General features: G+C 34.8%; 1 protein-coding gene across 1 annotated transcript in view; it reads left to right on the forward strand.

Moving 5' to 3' along the window:
• LOC142318475 (lachesin-like) overlaps window positions 1-19,258 on the forward strand; it is a 903,759-nt gene that overhangs the window by 748,004 nt on the left and 136,497 nt on the right. The window contains exons 8-9 of the mRNA XM_075355059.1: window positions 12,521-12,676; window positions 14,880-15,008. Coding sequence (XP_075211174.1) covers window positions 12,521-12,676; window positions 14,880-15,008 — 285 coding nt within the window. The remainder of the gene's footprint in view (window positions 1-12,520; window positions 12,677-14,879; window positions 15,009-19,258) is intronic.

A 19,258-nucleotide genomic window follows, 5' to 3' on the forward strand; every position in this document is an offset into this window, starting at 1 on the left:
GGTTACGGCTTTTTTTACTTCCTTGTTCGAAGTAAGGGAAGTATTTTGATCGCGAAAAATCTCGGTTTTCAGATTTCAAAGAAAATGACCATCCCCGAATCTATTTTGATTTATTTCGGCGTAACTTATTACGTAAGTACGTATATATCTCGCATAACTCAGAAATTATTAGCTGTAGAATGTTGAAATGTTGGATTCAGGACTGTTATAACATCTAATTGTGCACCTCCCCTTTTGATTAAAATCGACTGGATCAAGAGTATCCAAAAAAATCCAAAATTCAAAAAAATTAGATTTTGGACTTTTTCTTAACCGCTATAATAAGACCTCGTTGAGAGCTTTTCAATGATATTAGATAAGTGGTATTTATTTTCATTGGTTCCAGAGTTATAGTCAAATAAATTTTTTATTAGTGAAATATTGGATCTTAGGGGAAGGCACATCGGTACGTTTCACACTTCATTGCCTTTTATTTAATTTAAATATATTGATTTATTAATAATTTTTAACCTCTGTAAAAAAAAAAATGACTGAATAATAATTGAATAATAACAATAAAAAAAAAAATGTGAGAATTTATTTATTTTTTTTTGTCTTCAGTCATTTGACTGGTTTGATGCAGCTCTCCAAGATTCCCTATCTAGTGCTAGTCGTTTCATTTCAGTATACCCTCTACATCCTACATCCCCAGCAATTTGTTTTACATACTCCAAACGTGGCCTGCCTACACAATTTTTCCCTTCTACCTGTCCTTCCAATATTAAAGCGACTATTCCAGGATGCCTTAGTATGTGGCCTATAAGTCTGTTTCTTCTTTTAACTATATTTTTCCAAATGCTACTTTCTTCATCTATTTGCCGCAATACCTCTTCATTTGTCACTTTATCCACCCGTCTGATTTTTAACATTCTCCTATAGCACCGCATTTCAAAAGCTTCTAATCTTTTCTTCTCAGATACTCCGATCGTCCAAGTTTCACTTCCATATAAAGCGACACTCCAAACATACACTTTCAAAAATCTTTTCCTGACATTTAAATTCATTTTTGATGTAAACAAATTATATTTCTAACTGAAGGCTCGTTTAGCTTGTGCTATTCGGCATTTTATATCGCTCCTGCTTCGTCCATCTTTAGTAATTTTACTTCCCAAATAACAAAATTCTTCTACCTCCATAATCTTTTCTCCTCCTATTTTCACATTCAGCGGTCCATCTTTGTTATTTCTACTACATTTCATTACTTTGGTTTTGTTCTTGTTTATTTTCATGCGATAGTTTTTGCGTAGGACTTCATCTATGCCGTTCATTAGTGAAAATTTATTAGTGAAATAAAATTTTATGTTCTTTTAAAAATGTGTATATGAATTTTATAGGCATACAAGGAAGTCATGTGGTGTCCACATCAAATTTGATGAAACATCTGATTACTTAACATTAATTGAAAATTATAATTTACGTTATGTTATTTGTTTCAGTCTACTTGATAATATTATTAAAAATTTCGGTTTTCCTATTTCAACGGAAATATCCATTTAGACCATCCCTGAAACCATTTAGACTAGTTTCGGCGTGACGGCTGTACGTTTCTCGTATAACTCAAAAACGATTAAAGGTAGGATGTTGAGATTTTAGATTTAGAACTGTTGTAACATCTATTTGAGCTGCACCCCCCCCCCACGTTTAATTGCAATCGGCTGATTCAAAGGATACAAAAAGCTCAAAACCAAAAAAAAACGATTTTGAACTTTTTCTTAACTACAGTAATAAGTCCTTATTGAGAGCTTTTCAATTATATATCATAACTGGTGGTTATTTTCATTAGTTCCACAGTTTTACCCAAATGAAATTTTATTTAATGAAATATTTGGCTGTTACAAGGAGATGGCATACCGGTACAAATCCGACTTCAGTTCCTTTTTTTAACTTTTTTTTAATATAAATATATTAATTTTTTTTTTTTTTACTTTCAAGGCCGCAAAGGCCCACTTTAGTCAGAATAATTCAAGTCTTTTTTGCCGATCATTTGGCCTTTAAGTTCTTAGCTTTTACTTTCTCCCAATATTTAGTCATTCTTAATGATCTTGCTTTACGATCCTTTCTGAATAAACCCTTTTTGTATAATTATAAGTTGTTACTTTAAAGTCGGTATTCGGATCTTTAATAACAAATTTTAATTTTTCCGATTTATTTAAATTTAATTCTTACATGTTTTCTTTAATTTCTTTGATCCATAACGGCGGATTTTTTAAAGACCAAAACCGATCGATAATTCTCTTAGTAATCCTATCCTGCGGTAATCTTAAAAAGTGTGCACAGAAAGAAATTCGCTTCTTTTTCATAGTATCGATTAAGGATTCCGAGTATTCGTACAGAAATTTATTAGGCGATAATCTGTACTGATTTTCATTTTTATATTTTTTGTTTATATAAGTTCTGAGAATCCTGCCTTCAACTTTAAGCAAAGATTCAGTCCTATTTTTCTGATTTAATCTAAATAAAGTCTCGCTCGCGTAAGTAATTTCCGGTTTAACCGCAGTTTTTTAACGTCTAATTTTAGTGTTAATCGAGAGCGATTTTTTGTTGTAAGTATTTTTGTTTATATGTAGCGCTTTAAATAATTTATTAAGTCTTTCGGTCCGATTTTGTTTTTCATTACGATTACAAGTAACGATCTCTCCAAGATATTTAAATTTTTCTACAAGTTCTACTTTGTTTCCGTTAATATTCACAGAATTAATAACTAAAGGATCTATAGCCATCATTTTATTCTTTTCGTAAGACATTTTATGTCCGATTTTATTCGCAAATTCTTCTATACTTGTTATATGTATTATGGCTGATTGTAATTAATATAATTATTAATAAATATATTAATTTATTAATAATTATTAACCTCTGATTGTAAAATAATATTTACTATAAATAATAATTCAATAATAATAATAAAAAATATGAAAAAAAATCTGAAGTACTTTTAAAAATGTGTATAAGTTATTTATTATGCGTACAAGGAAGTCATGTGATGGCCACATCAGATTTTTTTATTTACTTATACATCTGATTTATAATTTTATAGTACATTTCATTAAAAAAAATCTACATATTTAAACGTAGGTACAGTCATCTAGATAAAATAAATTACTCTCATTGCATCCCAGAGGGAAATAAAAGTTAAATTCAGCAAGAAAGTAGCTTGGCCGGTCCCTGGAAAATTTAAGCCTTTTTTATACCCCGAAATTTTGCAAATCTTTATATATTATTCAATAATATATTAGAAGTAATTTTTTGGGATGTTTGCATTCAAAAAATTTTTTAATTAATATAAACGTACAATTTTTCTTCATTATAATAATTTTTATAATTATTATGATTTTACATAATAGTTTAGCATAAAGGATATTTTCAGAACTAATCAATTTTATATATGTATTTAAATGCAATATGTATATATATATATACATATATATATATATATATATATTGATCATAAATTTATTAAAAATTATATTTAAAAGAAATTTTTTGCCTTTTACATTTGGTTATGTGATTTATCGTTTTACATTGACATAAATTATTTTTGAAATCCAAATTCTAATAAAATAATTAATGAATTATGTAAGAGAATTCTGCACCTACCAGTTTAAAAGTAGAAACTATGTATTGCACAATCTGAATTATCTCAAATCGTTTAATAATGAAAATATTGGCTTACTAATTTGTTTTTTTAAATTTAATTTACTATATACTAAATCTGAATTTAAGAGAGCATTAAAAGATTTAAATGGCAGAAAGGCTCCTGGAATAGACGGAATACCTGTAGAATTACTGCGCAGTGCAGGTGAGGAAGCGATTGATAGATTATACAAACTGGTGTGTAATATTTACGAAAAAGGGGAATTTCCGTCAGACTTCAAAAAAAGTGTTTTAGTCATGATACCAAAGAAACCAGGAGCAGATAAATGTGAAGAATACAGAACAATTAGTTTAACTAGTCATGCATCAAAAATCTTAACTAGAATTTTATACAGAAGAATTGAGAGGAGAGTGGAAGAAGTGTTAGGAGAAGACCAATTTGGTTTCAGGAAAAATATAGGGACAAGGGAAGCAATTTTAGTCCTCAGATTAATAGTAGAAGGAAGATTAAAGAAAAACAAACCAACATACTTGGCGTTTATAGATCTAGAAAAGGCTTTCGATAACGTAGATAGGAATAAAATGTTCAGCATTTTAAAAAAATTAGGGTTCAAATACAGAGATAGAAAAACAATTGCTAACATGTACAGGAACCAAACAGCAACAATAACAATTGAAGAACATAAGAAAGAAGCCCTAATAAGGAATGGGAGTCCGACAAGGATGTTCCCTATCTCCGTTACTTTTTAATCTTTACATGGAACTAGCAGTTAATGATGTTAAAGAACAATTTAGATTCGGAGTAACAGTACAAGGTGAAAAGATAAAGATGCTACGATTTGCTGATGATATAGTAATTCTAGCCGAGAATAAAAAGGATTTAGAAGAAAAAATGAACGGCATAGTTGAAGTCCTACGCAAGAACTATCGCGTGAAAATAAACAAGAACAAAACGAAAGTAATGAAATGTAGTAGAAATAACAAAGATGGACCACTGAATGTGAAAATAGGAGGAGAAAAGATTATGGAGGTAGAAGAATTTTGTTATTTGGGAAGTAAAATTACTAAAGATGGGCGAAGCAGGAGCGATATAAAATCCCGAATAGCACAGGCGAAACGAGCTTTCAGTAAGAAATATAATTTGTTTACATCAAAAATTAATTTAAATCTGAGGAAAAGATTTTTGAAAGTGTATGTTTGGAGTGTCGCTTTATATGGAAGTGAAACTTGGACAATCGGAGTATCTGAGAAGAAAAGATTAGAAGCTTTTGAAATGCGGTGCTATAGGAGAATGTTAAAAATCAGATGGGTGGATAAAGTGACAAATGAAGAGGTATTGCGGCAAATAGATGAAGAAAGAAGCATTTGAAAAAAATATAGTTAAAAGAAGAGACAGACTTATAGGCCACATACTAAGGCATCCTGGAATAGTCGCTTTAATATTGGAAGGACAGGTAGAAGGGAAAAATTGTGTAGGCAGGCCACGTTTGGAGTTTGTAAAACAAATTGTTGGGGATGGAGGATGTAGAGGGTATACTGAAATGAAACGACTAGCACTAGATAGGGAATCTTGGAGAGCTGCATCAAACCAGTCAAATGACTGAAGACAAAAAAAATATACTAAATTTATTACAATATTTGATCATGTTTGAATTTAATTTCGATTAGATATAATAAAAATAACAAAACATAGAAAAGCAAATTTAATAATATCGATCTTTAAAAACCAATCGATACCAACTACAATGATATAGAATATCCAATAAGGCAATAAAAATCGAGTGGTGATGTCTCGGGGCGCATGACCGTTGGTTTTGTAGGAAGTGAGAAAACTTGCTTGAAACAAACGCCCAGCATCTTGCAAATACTAAGTGTATGGGGTAACCCCCTTTGCGGTGGGACCCACTAAAAACCCATTCCATCACGCAGGGTGGTGCAGAAATTGAAGGAAATGGATAACATCAGCACCACCCGTATCACAGGCGCACTTCTCGTTCACATTAATATTTACTTAACACATTCAAACACTATTTAAACTCATTATTTACGATTAACAATATATACACTTTAGTTATGCCGGCCTCAAACAACAGAAACGCGTTCCGCGGGAGTCATTGGTGACGACAATACCGAGGGAACCTCCCACCCAACCCAACCGCGAATGTTGGCGCCGATAGCTGTCCTCAACCGACATCTCCGTTGTCCGCCTCCTTGTCCTCCTGTGGTCCTCCTTAGTTTCTTCTGTAGCACCCTTTTAAATCACCGAACACACGCAGTCTATCCCTCACTGGAAGAGAGCCATCAACCGCATGATTTCTCCCGACGAGTTCAAATCATTGCGTGCTATCTCCTGCCTCCATCTGGGGCACACAAAGAAGGTGTTCTGTATCACGTCATCACAATATTGGCACAGTTCTGTGCGCCTCTTTCCGATCCTAAAGACGTACACCCCGAACGACCTACGACCCGACAACGACCGTTGGTTTAACGTGAAACGTGACAGACCTTGGATGAACTTCCTCCATGCTACAGACCGACCAATTATCTATAGATTTAAAAGGGAGACCCACATCGTATTTATTTTTAACAAAACTAGAACTTTCAAACGGAAAACTTTTGGTTCCTTCATTAGGCCAACTTTTCAGATAAATTGGTCGAGTTGTAGGTAAGCGAGTCGCTTGCAGTTTATCGAATCGAAATAAAAACGAGACGGTGATTTAATTTTTACATAAAAAAGATACTACATGATATATATTTCGACTAATATTCGACGACAGTTTTGTTCAACACTGGTTTACGATATGACAAGAAAGAGACATTAAACATAATAAGCGGAGGTAGAGGTGCTCGCCTCGTCGTCTCATTCACTGAGCGCGCCGTGCCAGATTTTCGACGCTCCCGTGTGTGGCCCATAACCTCCCCTTTCCAATAATTACGAAATTTAAATTTCCGACCGCCTTTTGCGCGCGTTGAGGCTGACGTATTGAATTTTTATACTTTTTTACAAGTTTACTTTAATTTTTTATACATAAATATTGTCTAAAATACACTTTTTATTGATTAAATCGACATATCTCGACTAATTCTAAACACAAACCCACGAATAACCATGCTATCAAGTCTAAGTCGTGAGCTACACTTAATGGAAATGAGCGAGAGCACCACTTTTGGTCGATCTGCGTTATGCTCCGTCCTCGCGATCCCGCTCATCAGTTACACGAACTCAAAGTTGTATCGGCGAGCTGACCGAAGTTATAAAATAACATCATATTTACGTCTCTGAAACTAATAGTTAGGGAGTTATTAAGGCAAGACGGTATAGACCTTTTCGTTATTACGCTACAAATTTCTGTTCTGGAACCCGTATTTTCGGTGTGATTTTAAAGAGGTTTCACCTCAATAAAGGGCCGTGTAAATGCTTACTATTCATTTAGCAATACCGCGCTATCACCAAACACCCACACGCCGCTAGAACTGTGAAACGCACATTTCCATAAAAAGATTTTTGTATCTTTTTCATAAACTGGGGAATAACTACGGAGATTAAGCTTTCTTTTCCTGTTTAGCCTCCGGGAATTATCGTTCAGGTATTAGTTGAAAGAATGATATGTATGAGTGTAAATGAAGTGTAGTCTTGTACAGTCTCAGTTCGACCATTCCTGTGATGTGTGGTTAATTGAAACCCAACCACCAAAGAACACCGGTAACCCCTATCTAGTGTTGAAATCCGTATGGAATACGGATCTAGGTCTTGAACGCTGGAACTCTCGACTTCCAAATCAGCTTATTTGGGAAGACGCGTTCACCGCTAGACCAACCCAATGGGTTTACTGACATTAACCTTAAGGATTATGTATTGTACATATAAAGAAAGAATTAAAGAAAAAAGGACTCATTATATTAAATGTCATCGATAATATCATGTGGAAACAGGGGGTGCTGCAGTTCCTCAGTGCCTATACGCGAAGCGCCACTGTTCACACTAATAAAATCGTACACGCTGCAGTAAAATTTCACTAAAAAAAAAAACAACAGCTAAGGTAATTCTTACGCTGATCACAGAGTAGTGATCAATTTTTTTACTGTTAAAAATTTCCCTGCATATTATGTTATATGCGTTGACACAGCTGGCGTACGCGACTTCATAACAATGACGAGTGACAGAAAATGAGAAAGCGTGGATCATCAATTTAAAATGTAATTAGTAGGGGAATGAAACTACAGGGTGGCAATAATTTTCGTTTGTGAGACATTTTGTTCTCCCTTAACGTTCCAGTGTGGATTTCATTTTAACCCGTCATGTCAACGATCTACCTTTTATATTTCTTGAATATATTTGAATCTATGTTTTTATAAAACATTTGTTTTCATTTTCGTTTTTTCAAAACTTTGTTAATTTTTCTCTATTTTTTTTAATAACATATACTACATTCTTTCAACTATTTTCCGTTGCTTTGTTATTTGGTAATAACTACATTCTACAATTTTATCAATTTATTTCTCAATTTCTAACATCATCTATGTTGTACGCCACTTTCGTTATTTTTACTTCCTTGTAGGAAATGAAGGAAGCACTGAAATCTTGAAAAATTTCGGTTTTTAAATTTCAAAGGAAATATCCCTTTTGACCATCTATGAATCCATGTGACTAGGTTCACCGTGACGTCTGTATGTATGTATGTATCTCTCATAACTCAAAAACTATTAGCCGTAGAATATTGAAATTTTTGATTTAGGATTGTTGTACAATCTAGGTGTGCACCTCCCCTTTTTATTGCAATCGGTTGGACTAAAAGTGCCTAAAAAAGCCCAAAATCCAAATTTTTTTGGATTTTGGCCTTTTTTTAAACTGCAATAATAAGCTCTCATTTAGAATTTTTCAACGATATATCTATCATAAGTGGTACTTATTTTTATCGGTTCCAGAGTTATAGCAAATAAAGTTTTAATTAATGAAATATTTTGATCTTACAAGGGGAAGGTACATCGGTTCGAATTCAACTTCATTAGATTTTTTTTTTAATTTAAATATATTTATTAATGTTTTTTTTTTTTTGTTGTCTTCAGTCATTTGACTGGTTTGATGCAGCTCTCCAAGATTCCCTATCTAGTGCTAGTCGTTTCATTTCCGTATACTCTCTACATCCTACATCCCTAACAATTTGTTTTACATATTCCAAACGTGGCCTGCCTACACAATTTTTCCCTTCTACCTGTCCTTCCAATATTAAAGCGACTATTCCAGGATGCCTTAGTATGTGGCCTATAAGTCTGTCTCTTCTTTTAACTATATTTTTCCAAATGCTTCTTTCTTCATCTATTTGCCGCAATACCGCTTCATTTGTCACTTTATCCACCCGTCTGATTTTTAACATTCTCCTATAGCACCGCATTTCAAAAGCTTCTAATCTTTTCTTCTCAGATACTCCGATCGTCCAAGTTTCACTTCCATATAAAGCGACACTCCAAACATACACTTTCAAAAATCTTTTCCTGAGATTTAAATTAATTTTTGATATAAACAAATTATATTTCTTACTGAAGGCTCGTTTAGCTTGTGCTATTCGGCATTTTATATCGCTCCTGCTTCGTCCATCTTTAGTAATTCTACTTCCCAAATAACAAAATTCTTCTACCTCCAATCTTTCCTCCTCATATTTTCACATTCAGTGGTCCATCTTTGTTATTTCTACTACATTTCATTACTTTTGTTTTGTTCTTGTTTATTTTCATGCGATATTTCTTGCGTAGGACTTCATGTATGCCGTTCATTGTTTCTTCTAAATCCTTTTTACTCTCGGCTAGAATTACTATATCATCAGCAAATCTTAGCATCTTTATCTTTTCACCTTGTACTGTTACTCCGATTATTAATAAATAAATATATTATAAATTAATATAAAATGTTTAATATACTCGTATATATAAAATAAAAAAAAGTTAAAAAAAATTATGTATATGAAGTCTTTTTCGAACTGTGTGCATGGTTATGGATCAGACACTTTCTCACTTACACCACATATCTGCTTGAACGATATGAAACAAAATTAATATATAAACTAATATAATATGCTAAGGAAATTTTTAGTCCAATTTTTCTTGAGTATAATTGAATATAGCGTGTAAATATTTTCTGATGAAGACACGTAAACAGTGTACTGTTCATACACGTACTATGATTCAAATCGGTGTCCTGAAACACGTGCCTTCCCGTTGTTAGCTACAGTAATATGGATCTTAGTGCCTTATTATGATTCATCTTTTTATAGAAAAAGGTCAGTATAGTAATTTTCTTTCAAAATTAGAAATAATTTGTTTACGAAAAACAATATTTCTTAAACATTAAACATGATCTTAGTATATTAGAATAATTTTATTTTCAAAGCCTATCATCTTGTTTTACCTTTTACATATTCTCAAAAACGATTAGCGGTAGAATATTGAAATTTTTTATTTAGGACTGTTGTGCCATCTATTTGTGGACCTTCCTTAATAGACATTTTTATTTTTTTTATTTATGCATTTATTTCAGTCTACGTGATAAAAAATATCGCTATAAAATTTATTAACCTCCTCCTGTTTCGTTTTTGTTTTCATTTTGTTGATGGTTACATCATAATAATAATTTTAAAAAACATAGTATTAGATAGACATAAGACTTACATTTATTTAAAGTGTAATTAAGGGACTTTACTCTATCCTAATATATAATGAATTAATAATTGTATAAATATTTGATGTTAATAAAAACTAATAATTCAGCAGTTGTGTAACTGTAGCATGGCCAGGAAGGAGGCGATAGAGCACTGGCAGGAAAGATGGACCGGATCAGAGGTGGGTCTCTGGACGAAGTTAATTCCAGATATCAGGCCTTGGCTTAGACGTGAGCACGGAGAACTCACGTTTGAGCTACCAAATTTTTATCGAGGCACGGTAGCTTTAATAGCTATCTATGTGGCAGGAGGAGACGGTTGTCTGAAAACTGCCAGTTTTGTGGAGAACGGGATACCGTGAAACATACTGTCTTCCAGTGCCCAAGGTGGGAAAAAGTCAGGATGATGATAAGGACGCGGTTGGGAGAGGTTACCGCAGATAATATAGTGAAGTTAATACTGCACGGTGAGCGATACTGGTCAATAGTCAGTAAGGTAATAGGGAACATCATCCGAAAGGAGACCACGGAAGAAATAGAAGATGGATGAGGGGGTGTAAGCGTTAGGGAAGGGAGGACAATCCCGTTCAGGAGGGGTAGGATGCCCTAAACCTTCAATGATTGAACGAAAATTCTTGGGTGGAAAAAATAAAGACCGAGGCACCGTCTGGGGCCGCGGTAGGGGACCTCGGATTAGAGGCAGGTGCTTATTAAAAGACCTAGACGCAGACACTGAAGGGGGGCGGTGAGCTGCTGTCAGGAACGATATAGCCAGGTTCTATGGGTAGGACCCCGGTCAGTACGCACAGCGCGTAATACGATACCGTACAGTAACTAGCAGCTACACGCAGCAATGCCAGTCTATGGACACTTCTAGACTGGCATTGCTGCGTGTAGCTGCTAGTTACTGTACGGTATCGTATTACGCGCTGTGCGTACTGACCGGGGTCCTACCCATAGACCTTCAGATAAAAGCCAGAACCCTCAGACACAGCGGTATGTCGAAAGAAGAGATGGAAGGGATTATAGAACAAGAATGGCAAGAAGAGCGGACAGGGTCCAGAGTGGGAGAATGGACCAGACGCCTAATCCCTAATATTAAAACCTGGAATAACAATAGACTCGGAGATGTCAATTGTTACATGACACAATTACTGACGGGGCACGGCTCTTTCGGTCAGTATCTGTATAGGATCGGGAAGAGAGCCACCCCGCAGTGCATCTATTGTCCAGAGAACGACGATGCCGAACATACGTTGTTCATATGTCCAAGATGGGCCGGTAACAGAGGTCAAATAGTAATTAATGGTCTTACACCAAAAAATCTCATAAACCGGTCGGGGTACAACAATGAGAACCGGGAATGGTTCCGCAGGTTCGCCGGGGAGGTCCTGCGGGCCAAAGAGGATGAAGACAGAAGAACGGGAGTATAAACAGTAGGGTAGGGCGGACAGTCACTCCATGGAGGACCTGTACGCCTTGGTGTGCGGGTACCTGAGAAGGGGGTGAACTCCAGGGGAGTTTGAGTTTGGGTTAAAATAAAAGACCAAGTCCCGGTCGGCGGGGTCGTCCCTGCGGGAGCCTAGGCTCTTTGTGGGGTCGGCGCTGTCGATTAGAGGCCAAAGGCGTAAAGACCGAGTCCCGGTTCCCTGCTGAGGCGCTGCGGGACGGCATAGCCGGACCTTGGCTCTAAAGCGGGGGATTAGAGGCAGGCAATGTAAAACAAAAGATCCGAGACCGGGGAGGCCAACCTGCCGTGCCGGACGTATAGCCGGCGGGTGGGGGACGCCTCCTTTTAGAGTAAAAGGACACTCTCCCCGACTGAGTATACTTAATTGGATATCCGGTCGGGGAGAGTAGGGAAAAGGTTCGGAATGGCCTCCCAGGTGAGTAGAGGCAACTGGCACCATCAAGGCCGTGTTATACGGGATCGTGGATCAGGCCTTGAGGGGAAAGAAGTTAAAAAAAAAATAAATAAATAAATAAAAATTGTGTAATTGTCCACTTTATTAAAGAATTGGAGGATCGCATTTCATTTTCAAACGAACTAAGTTTAAATAAAGTGCAGCAAAAAATGTGTATATGTAATTTAATAGACATAAAAGTAAGTTATGTGGTGTCCACATCACATTTTTTAAGTAATGTGAAATGTTGTCTATGTTTTTTATATTAAATTATTCGATTGAATATAATAAAAATGTTGAATAGATATATTTTCTTTTGTTTTTATTCCAGTACCTCCACGAATATTAGAAGAGGAAACAAGTGGTGATTTAGTAGTTCGCGAAGCAACTAATGTTAGTTTACATTGTAGAGCAGTTGGTTATCCGGAACCGTACGTAATGTGGCGAAGAGAAGATGGCGAAGATATTAACTACAATGGAGAACAAGGTAGACATAAAAAAAAGAAAAAAATAATTTTTTTTTTTCAGATTGATATCAGCATGATTTTTCCCTCTTTTTACAATTATTTTTAAATAATTTAGTTTTTCCTAGAGAAAAATCTCTAATATAAATTCAGGTTAGTAATGACTTTTATAAAATATCATATCAATTAAAAAAAAGGAAAATAGATATAGAAGAAACAATTAACCAAGTCCTACGCAATAACTATCGAATTAAAATAAACAAGTCAAAACGAAAATAATAAAATATAGGAGAAATAATGTAGATGGACCATTAAATATAAAAATAAGAAGATAAAAAATTATGTAGGTAAAAGAATTTTGTTATTTGGGAAATAAATTACTAAAGTTGGACAAAAGAGGAGCAATATAAAATACCGAATAGTACAGGCGAAACGAGCTTTCAGTTAGAAATATAATTTTCATACATCAAAACTTCATGTAAACATCAGGATAGCATTTTTAAAAGAACACGTTTAGAACGTAGCTTTATATAGAAATGAAACTTGGACGTCCGGAGTATCTGAGAAGAAAAGATTAGAAGCTTTTGAAACGTGTTCTATAGGAGAATTTTAAAAATAAGATGGGTGAATAAGCTGATAAATGAAGCGGTGTTGCGACAAACTGTTGAAGAAAAAAGGGTTTGGAAAAGTATAGTTAAAAGAAGAGACAAAACCCACAGTGTTGGTCTCGTGGTGAACGCGTCATCGCAAATCAGCTGATTTCAAAGTCGAGAGTTCCAACATTTAAATCCTAGTAAAGACAGTAACTTTTATACGGATTTGAATATTAGATCGTGAATACCGGTGTTCTTTGGTTATTGGGTTTTAATTAACCATACATCTCAGGAATGGTCGAACTGAGAATGTACAAGACTACACTTCAGTTACACTCATACATATCATCCTCATTCATCCTCTGAAGTAATACCTGACGGTGATTCCTGGAGGATAAACAGGAAAAAAAAAGAAAACGAAAGTAATGAAATGTAGTAGAAATAACGAAGATGGACCACTGAATATAAAAATAGGAAGAGAAAATATTATGGAAAAAGAAACATTTTGTTATTTGGGAACTAGAATTACTAATGATGGACGAATCAGGAGCGATATAAAATGTCGAATAGCACATGCGAAACGAGCCTTCAGTCGGAAATATAATTTGTTTACATCAAAAATTAATTTAAACGTCAGAAAAAGATTTTTGGAAGTATATGTTTGGAGCATAGCTTTATGTGGAAATGAAACATGAACGATACGACTACCTGAGAAGAAAAGATTAGAAGCTTTTGAAATGCGGTGCAACAAGAGAATGTTAAAAATCAGACGGGTTGATAATGTGACAAATGAAGAAGTGTTGCGGCAAATCCATAATGAAAGAAGCAGTTGGAGGAATTTAATTAAAAGAAGAGACTTAGAGGCCACATTAAGGCATCCTGGAATAGTCGCTTTAATATTGGAGGGAGAGGTAGATAGGAAAAACTGCCTGCCTGCAAACTGATGAAGAAAGAAGCATTTGGAAAAATATAGTTAAAAGACGGGACAGGTCGAAGGGAAAAATTGTCGAGGCAGGCACCTTTCGAATATGTAAAACAAATTATTAGCGATGTAGGATGTACGGGTATACCAAAATGAGACGACTAACAATAGATAGGGATTTTTGGAGAGCTGCATCAAACCAGTCAAATGACTGAAAATCAAAAAAATAAGTAATTAATGATGAAAACACAAAGTTTTGATTCGTATTTCTATGTAATATAATTACGAAGATAAAATGGTTTTACAAATCTGTTGAAGTTATACATTTTAAATTTAAAAAGTAATAAAGTAATTGAATATATTAGCTAATGTGAAATTTTCATTACGATTGATGTAATATTTTGTTAATAGAAAATAATCGAAGTTGCTTTTTAGTAACTTCTAATTCTTTATAAATGTGAATTATTTCTGTTGACAATTTAAATAAGGAATAAAATGGATTATTTTCACTTTATAATTTTCATGTTGTAATTTTAATTTACTTAGCAGAAATCTTACCAAAATGATGAAAATAATTCAAAAGCAATTAAAAAAAAAAAAGATTTAAAAAAAAATTTAATACATTAATACAGATATTAATGTATTTAAAAATGTATATATTTAAATAGGTTTATTGTTTATTACGATTTATAGTTTTGTTTTACGTTACAGTGAATGTGGTCGATGGAGAACTTCTGCAGATTTCGAGAGTCAGTCGTCTTCACATGGGTGTATATTTGTGCATCGCATCGAACGGAGTACCACCATCAATAAGCAAGCGTTTAATGCTTCGAGTTCAATGTATGTTATAAAATTTAATTATTTATTATTTAAATATACAAGTAAACTTAGTAATTAATTAAATGTTATTTCAATGTTACTAAATTTATTTTCGTATTTTCGAAAATGAACTCCGTTCAGAATGTAAGGTCATGAACAGAATTATTTTTCAATAATTAATTTTATAAAATCTTCTGCCGTAGATAAATTGATAGTAATTTTTTATTTATTGAATTACAAGTTTAATTTGGGGACCTCCATAGCTAATTAGGCACAGTCTCGGTATTGCTTGCGTAGGTCTCGGGTTCGAATCCCGGTCATGCACGGTATCTTTTCATACACTACCGATTTTCATCGGGCAATGACCATAGCTATTGATTTCAGCTATTTTATAACAAAAAAGAGTTTATATTTATACACTATTTAACCATTAAATGTAAAGGTTTTGTGTTTTTAAAAATAAATACAAGAAAGGAATCTAATTTCCATCACTGGTAGATGTTCTATTTTCTTTATATCATAGACAATAGCGGCTCGTAGCTAAAATTAGTGGGTGTGGTGTTCTAAAAAAAATTTTTTCTGGGCCTTTTCAAGGCCATGGTTAAAGTTTTCTGTATAATGAAAGAACCGGAAAATCAAATAGAATAGCTGGAAGCAGGATAATAATCTAATTCTACACGTTCAAAAATATGGTACACGATTTTTAAGCACAACGTGCTTAAAATTATTCGGTTTAACCAAATAAATAATTTAGTACAGCACAACCCCGCTATAACGCGGCTCGATATACCGCTGATACGGATATAACGCGAATTAACTATTGACGCAGTATTCCCAGTTAGACACTAGTTTAGGACATTCTTTGGGGGTGGGAGTACAATTTTTCAAGAAGTTTTTTTTAAAAATTCTTGTTTTAAAACTCTTCTTGGCGCATGGGCTAAAGAGTGATATGCGCATATTTTTCAGTCTCCACCGAGACAGTACTCGTAATTGCAGGAGTTCCTCCGCTTAAACAACTGGCGGAGATGCGAGTGAGTATAGCATGTGGACAACCTTCTAAAGAAGCATATGAAGAGATGCTGCGTAATCGGCAACAACGTTGGGATGTAGCCAACACGAGACGATGGACACATCGTTTGATACCTTTGATCCGACCGTGGATAGAAAGGAAGTTCGGGGACATAAATTTCTGGATAACGCAATTTTTTACAGGGCATGGGTCGTTCAGGTCCTATTTATGTGCGAGACTAAGGGTAGATAACAACAACTGTCCTTACTGTGGGGCATATGATTCCCCTGAACATGTAGTATTTGAATGTAACCGTTGGACTGAAAGCAGGCAATCCTGTGTAAGACGTATAGGGCCATTATCTACGGAGAATGTGGTGGATAAAATGCTACTTAACGAGGATAACTTTAATGTGATCTCGTCGTTTATAACCGCAGTTATAAAGAAGAAAGATGAGGAAGCTCGTCAAGAAGAAACCGCTCGCTGATGACGGCTTGTCGTAGGTGGAATTTCCACCTACGAAATAAAAGAGCTAACCGGTGAACTGACCTGCCGTGCCGGACATACAGCCGGCGGGCGGGGAGGCGAGCAAAGAACACTCCTCTGGCGCGAGTCAAACTTGATTGTAGATCCGTTCCAGAGGAGTAGGTGGGAATATATAAAAAAAAAAAAAGTTTTTTTTAAAAATATTGTTATTTTGTAACTGTTAACAAATTTTCCCAAGAAAAACTTTTAATTAGGCAAAATCTCGAGATAAAGCACGGTCACCCTGTTGACCTTTTAAGTTGAAAATTTAACGGCATCAATGCCTCGTATATAAAATTAATCTAACCAAGTTTGGTCAATATCGGTCCAGTAGTTTTGGAGATATAAGGTGATTTAGATTGCGACACCGAACACTTGAAAATACATACGAACATCGGGAAAATTTTTCATTTCGTTTTTTGGGATCCTTAGGTATTAAAACGTCAATTTCCGGTGAAAACCGCATACACCCAAAGTGGACCGATTACAAAACATTCCCTTCTAGAACTATAGCTCTATCTAGACGAGAAAGTAATAAAGAAAAAAAAAATGAAATTATGGCAGATTTTACCAAGATATTAAACGGAATGTAATTTCCTCAGTTACAAAAAAAAAAATTGTAGTTAAATATTTTAAAAATATAACATAAACAACAATAAAACCAACTTTCAACAATTAAGTTAACTGCTAAAAATATTCTTTTTCATAATGGATAGAATACACTGCCCCATGAAAAATGTTATTGGTGGTTTTCTGTATTGCCAACCTATACTCGCTAACGAAATGTCTCCGAAACTATTTATGTAAAATTTCATCTACATTTTCACTTGTAGATCATACCCTGAAGGTTTGTTACATTGTTCGTGACTCAATCTGTATATTACAGTTTGTAGCTTAAAAAATGACACAATTATTAAATAAAAATGAAAAATTGAATTGTATAATAGAAAACAATATCTGTAACCTAAAAACATATAAATCGGTAAAAAAAGATACATCTTTAAAATTACAGTTAGATGTTCAGATGCTTCATAAGAGAATATAATGGGAAAAATTTTGAAAAAATAGTTGTTTATTTAATTACATCTAGGAAAAGTAGAATATAAAATAAATATATCGATAAAAATTAGGTTATTAAAATGGAAACGAAGTCAGTTTATCAAGTTAAGGGTTCTCAGGTTTAAATTCTAATAAAGGTAGTTGCTTTTTTTTCCGGATTTGAATACTTGTTGATATCAGTATTCTTTGGTGGTTAGGTTTCAATTAACTACAAGTTTCAGATATGGTCGGTCTGAGTCTATACAAAACTACAACTCACTCACACGTCACGAATAAGGGACGCGGTTGCCTACAGACCCAGAATCCAGGAATCTGCACGGGATATCTTGAGTCATAAGAAATAAATTGTCGCCGATCGGCTTTGATTGCACGTAGCTCCTTTGAATTTTATAGTAGTTGAAAAGGGCTATTTGGGGTTTTAGGAATAGTTCAGAAGCTGGTCTCTGTCAATGACGAATCGGCTGTAGTCGGGATGTGATGGCTTGTCCGTTGGGATCAAGCTAAGCTTCCCCACAGCGGCAGTTAGTTCCCCAATACAGCGTGGCCCCACACATCCTCCGACGGGTCGGCGGCGGTAGTCTTCCTCAGGCGGGACTGAGACGGTTATTCCGAGCGATCCCAGGCTGGGCTAGCTCTTTATGGTGGGCTCACCGGCCGGAACGCTTGAAGCTGCAAGCTGGGGTGGGAAGGTAGCGTTCGCGCCCACAGCAGATCCCTTGCCGGGCAGGCCAGACCTGCTGCCCGACGGGGATGTTGGCATTCGCCGTGAGATCCCACGTTTTGCCGGAAAGGGAATTTCTTCTTCTTCTTCTACAGATGGTGTTCGGCGACGAATCAGTTTACTGCGAATTTTCGCAGTGTTGAAAACCGTACTTCTAGATGGCTAGAGCGAGGTGGTGGCCGCACCACTGTGGTGGGATATTTTGGTCTACTGACTGGTGAGGACTGGCGTTTGTACAGCCGCGTAGGTACACTTTGCTTTCGCTGACATCTAAACGGCTAGCGTCACGCTCGTCGATATGAAGCTCGTCATGTATATGATAACAGAATGAATAAATACTACCTGAACTTGTAATGACAACGTCTTACCCGTAGATAAACAAGTTAGGGAAATTACTCAATTTTCCGATCAAAAACAGTTCTCTTAATATTGTTCTGTACCTACTCATTCAGAAGTAGATAACATATTTTGCATGATCTCAAATACCTCCATAATTTTATTACCAATATTTATGAAATAAAAACGGTTTTGTAAAGAAAGCATTGTTTTACTAGAATTGATTTTCAAAAATGTTATTAAGTACATCCCGTCATATTTATTTATTTTCAAGTTTGACAGAGTTTGAGTCTAATTTACTGTTAAATCTAATAATAATAATATCAAAATTTTGAAAAATATACCTGTTAAAATTGGTGTTTTTTATCAATAAATTTAATAAAAACGGTATTTTTATAGAAAAACTGTAAACACGTAATTTGGGACCACGTAAAAGTTTGCAACACCTGTTTTACTACACAATAGAGCAGTGGCGGCTCGCGTATAGACACTGTGGAACTGCAGCACCCACTATTTCCACTTGATATTATCGATAAAATGTAATATAATGAGTCCTATTTTCTTTAATTCTTTCTTTATACTTGTACAGTACATAATCCTTAAGCTTAATGTCGTCCCACC

This window comes from Lycorma delicatula, chromosome 1 (assembly GCF_047948215.1).
Source record: "Lycorma delicatula isolate Av1 chromosome 1, ASM4794821v1, whole genome shotgun sequence".
Taxonomy (NCBI): Eukaryota; Metazoa; Arthropoda; class Insecta; order Hemiptera; family Fulgoridae; genus Lycorma; species Lycorma delicatula.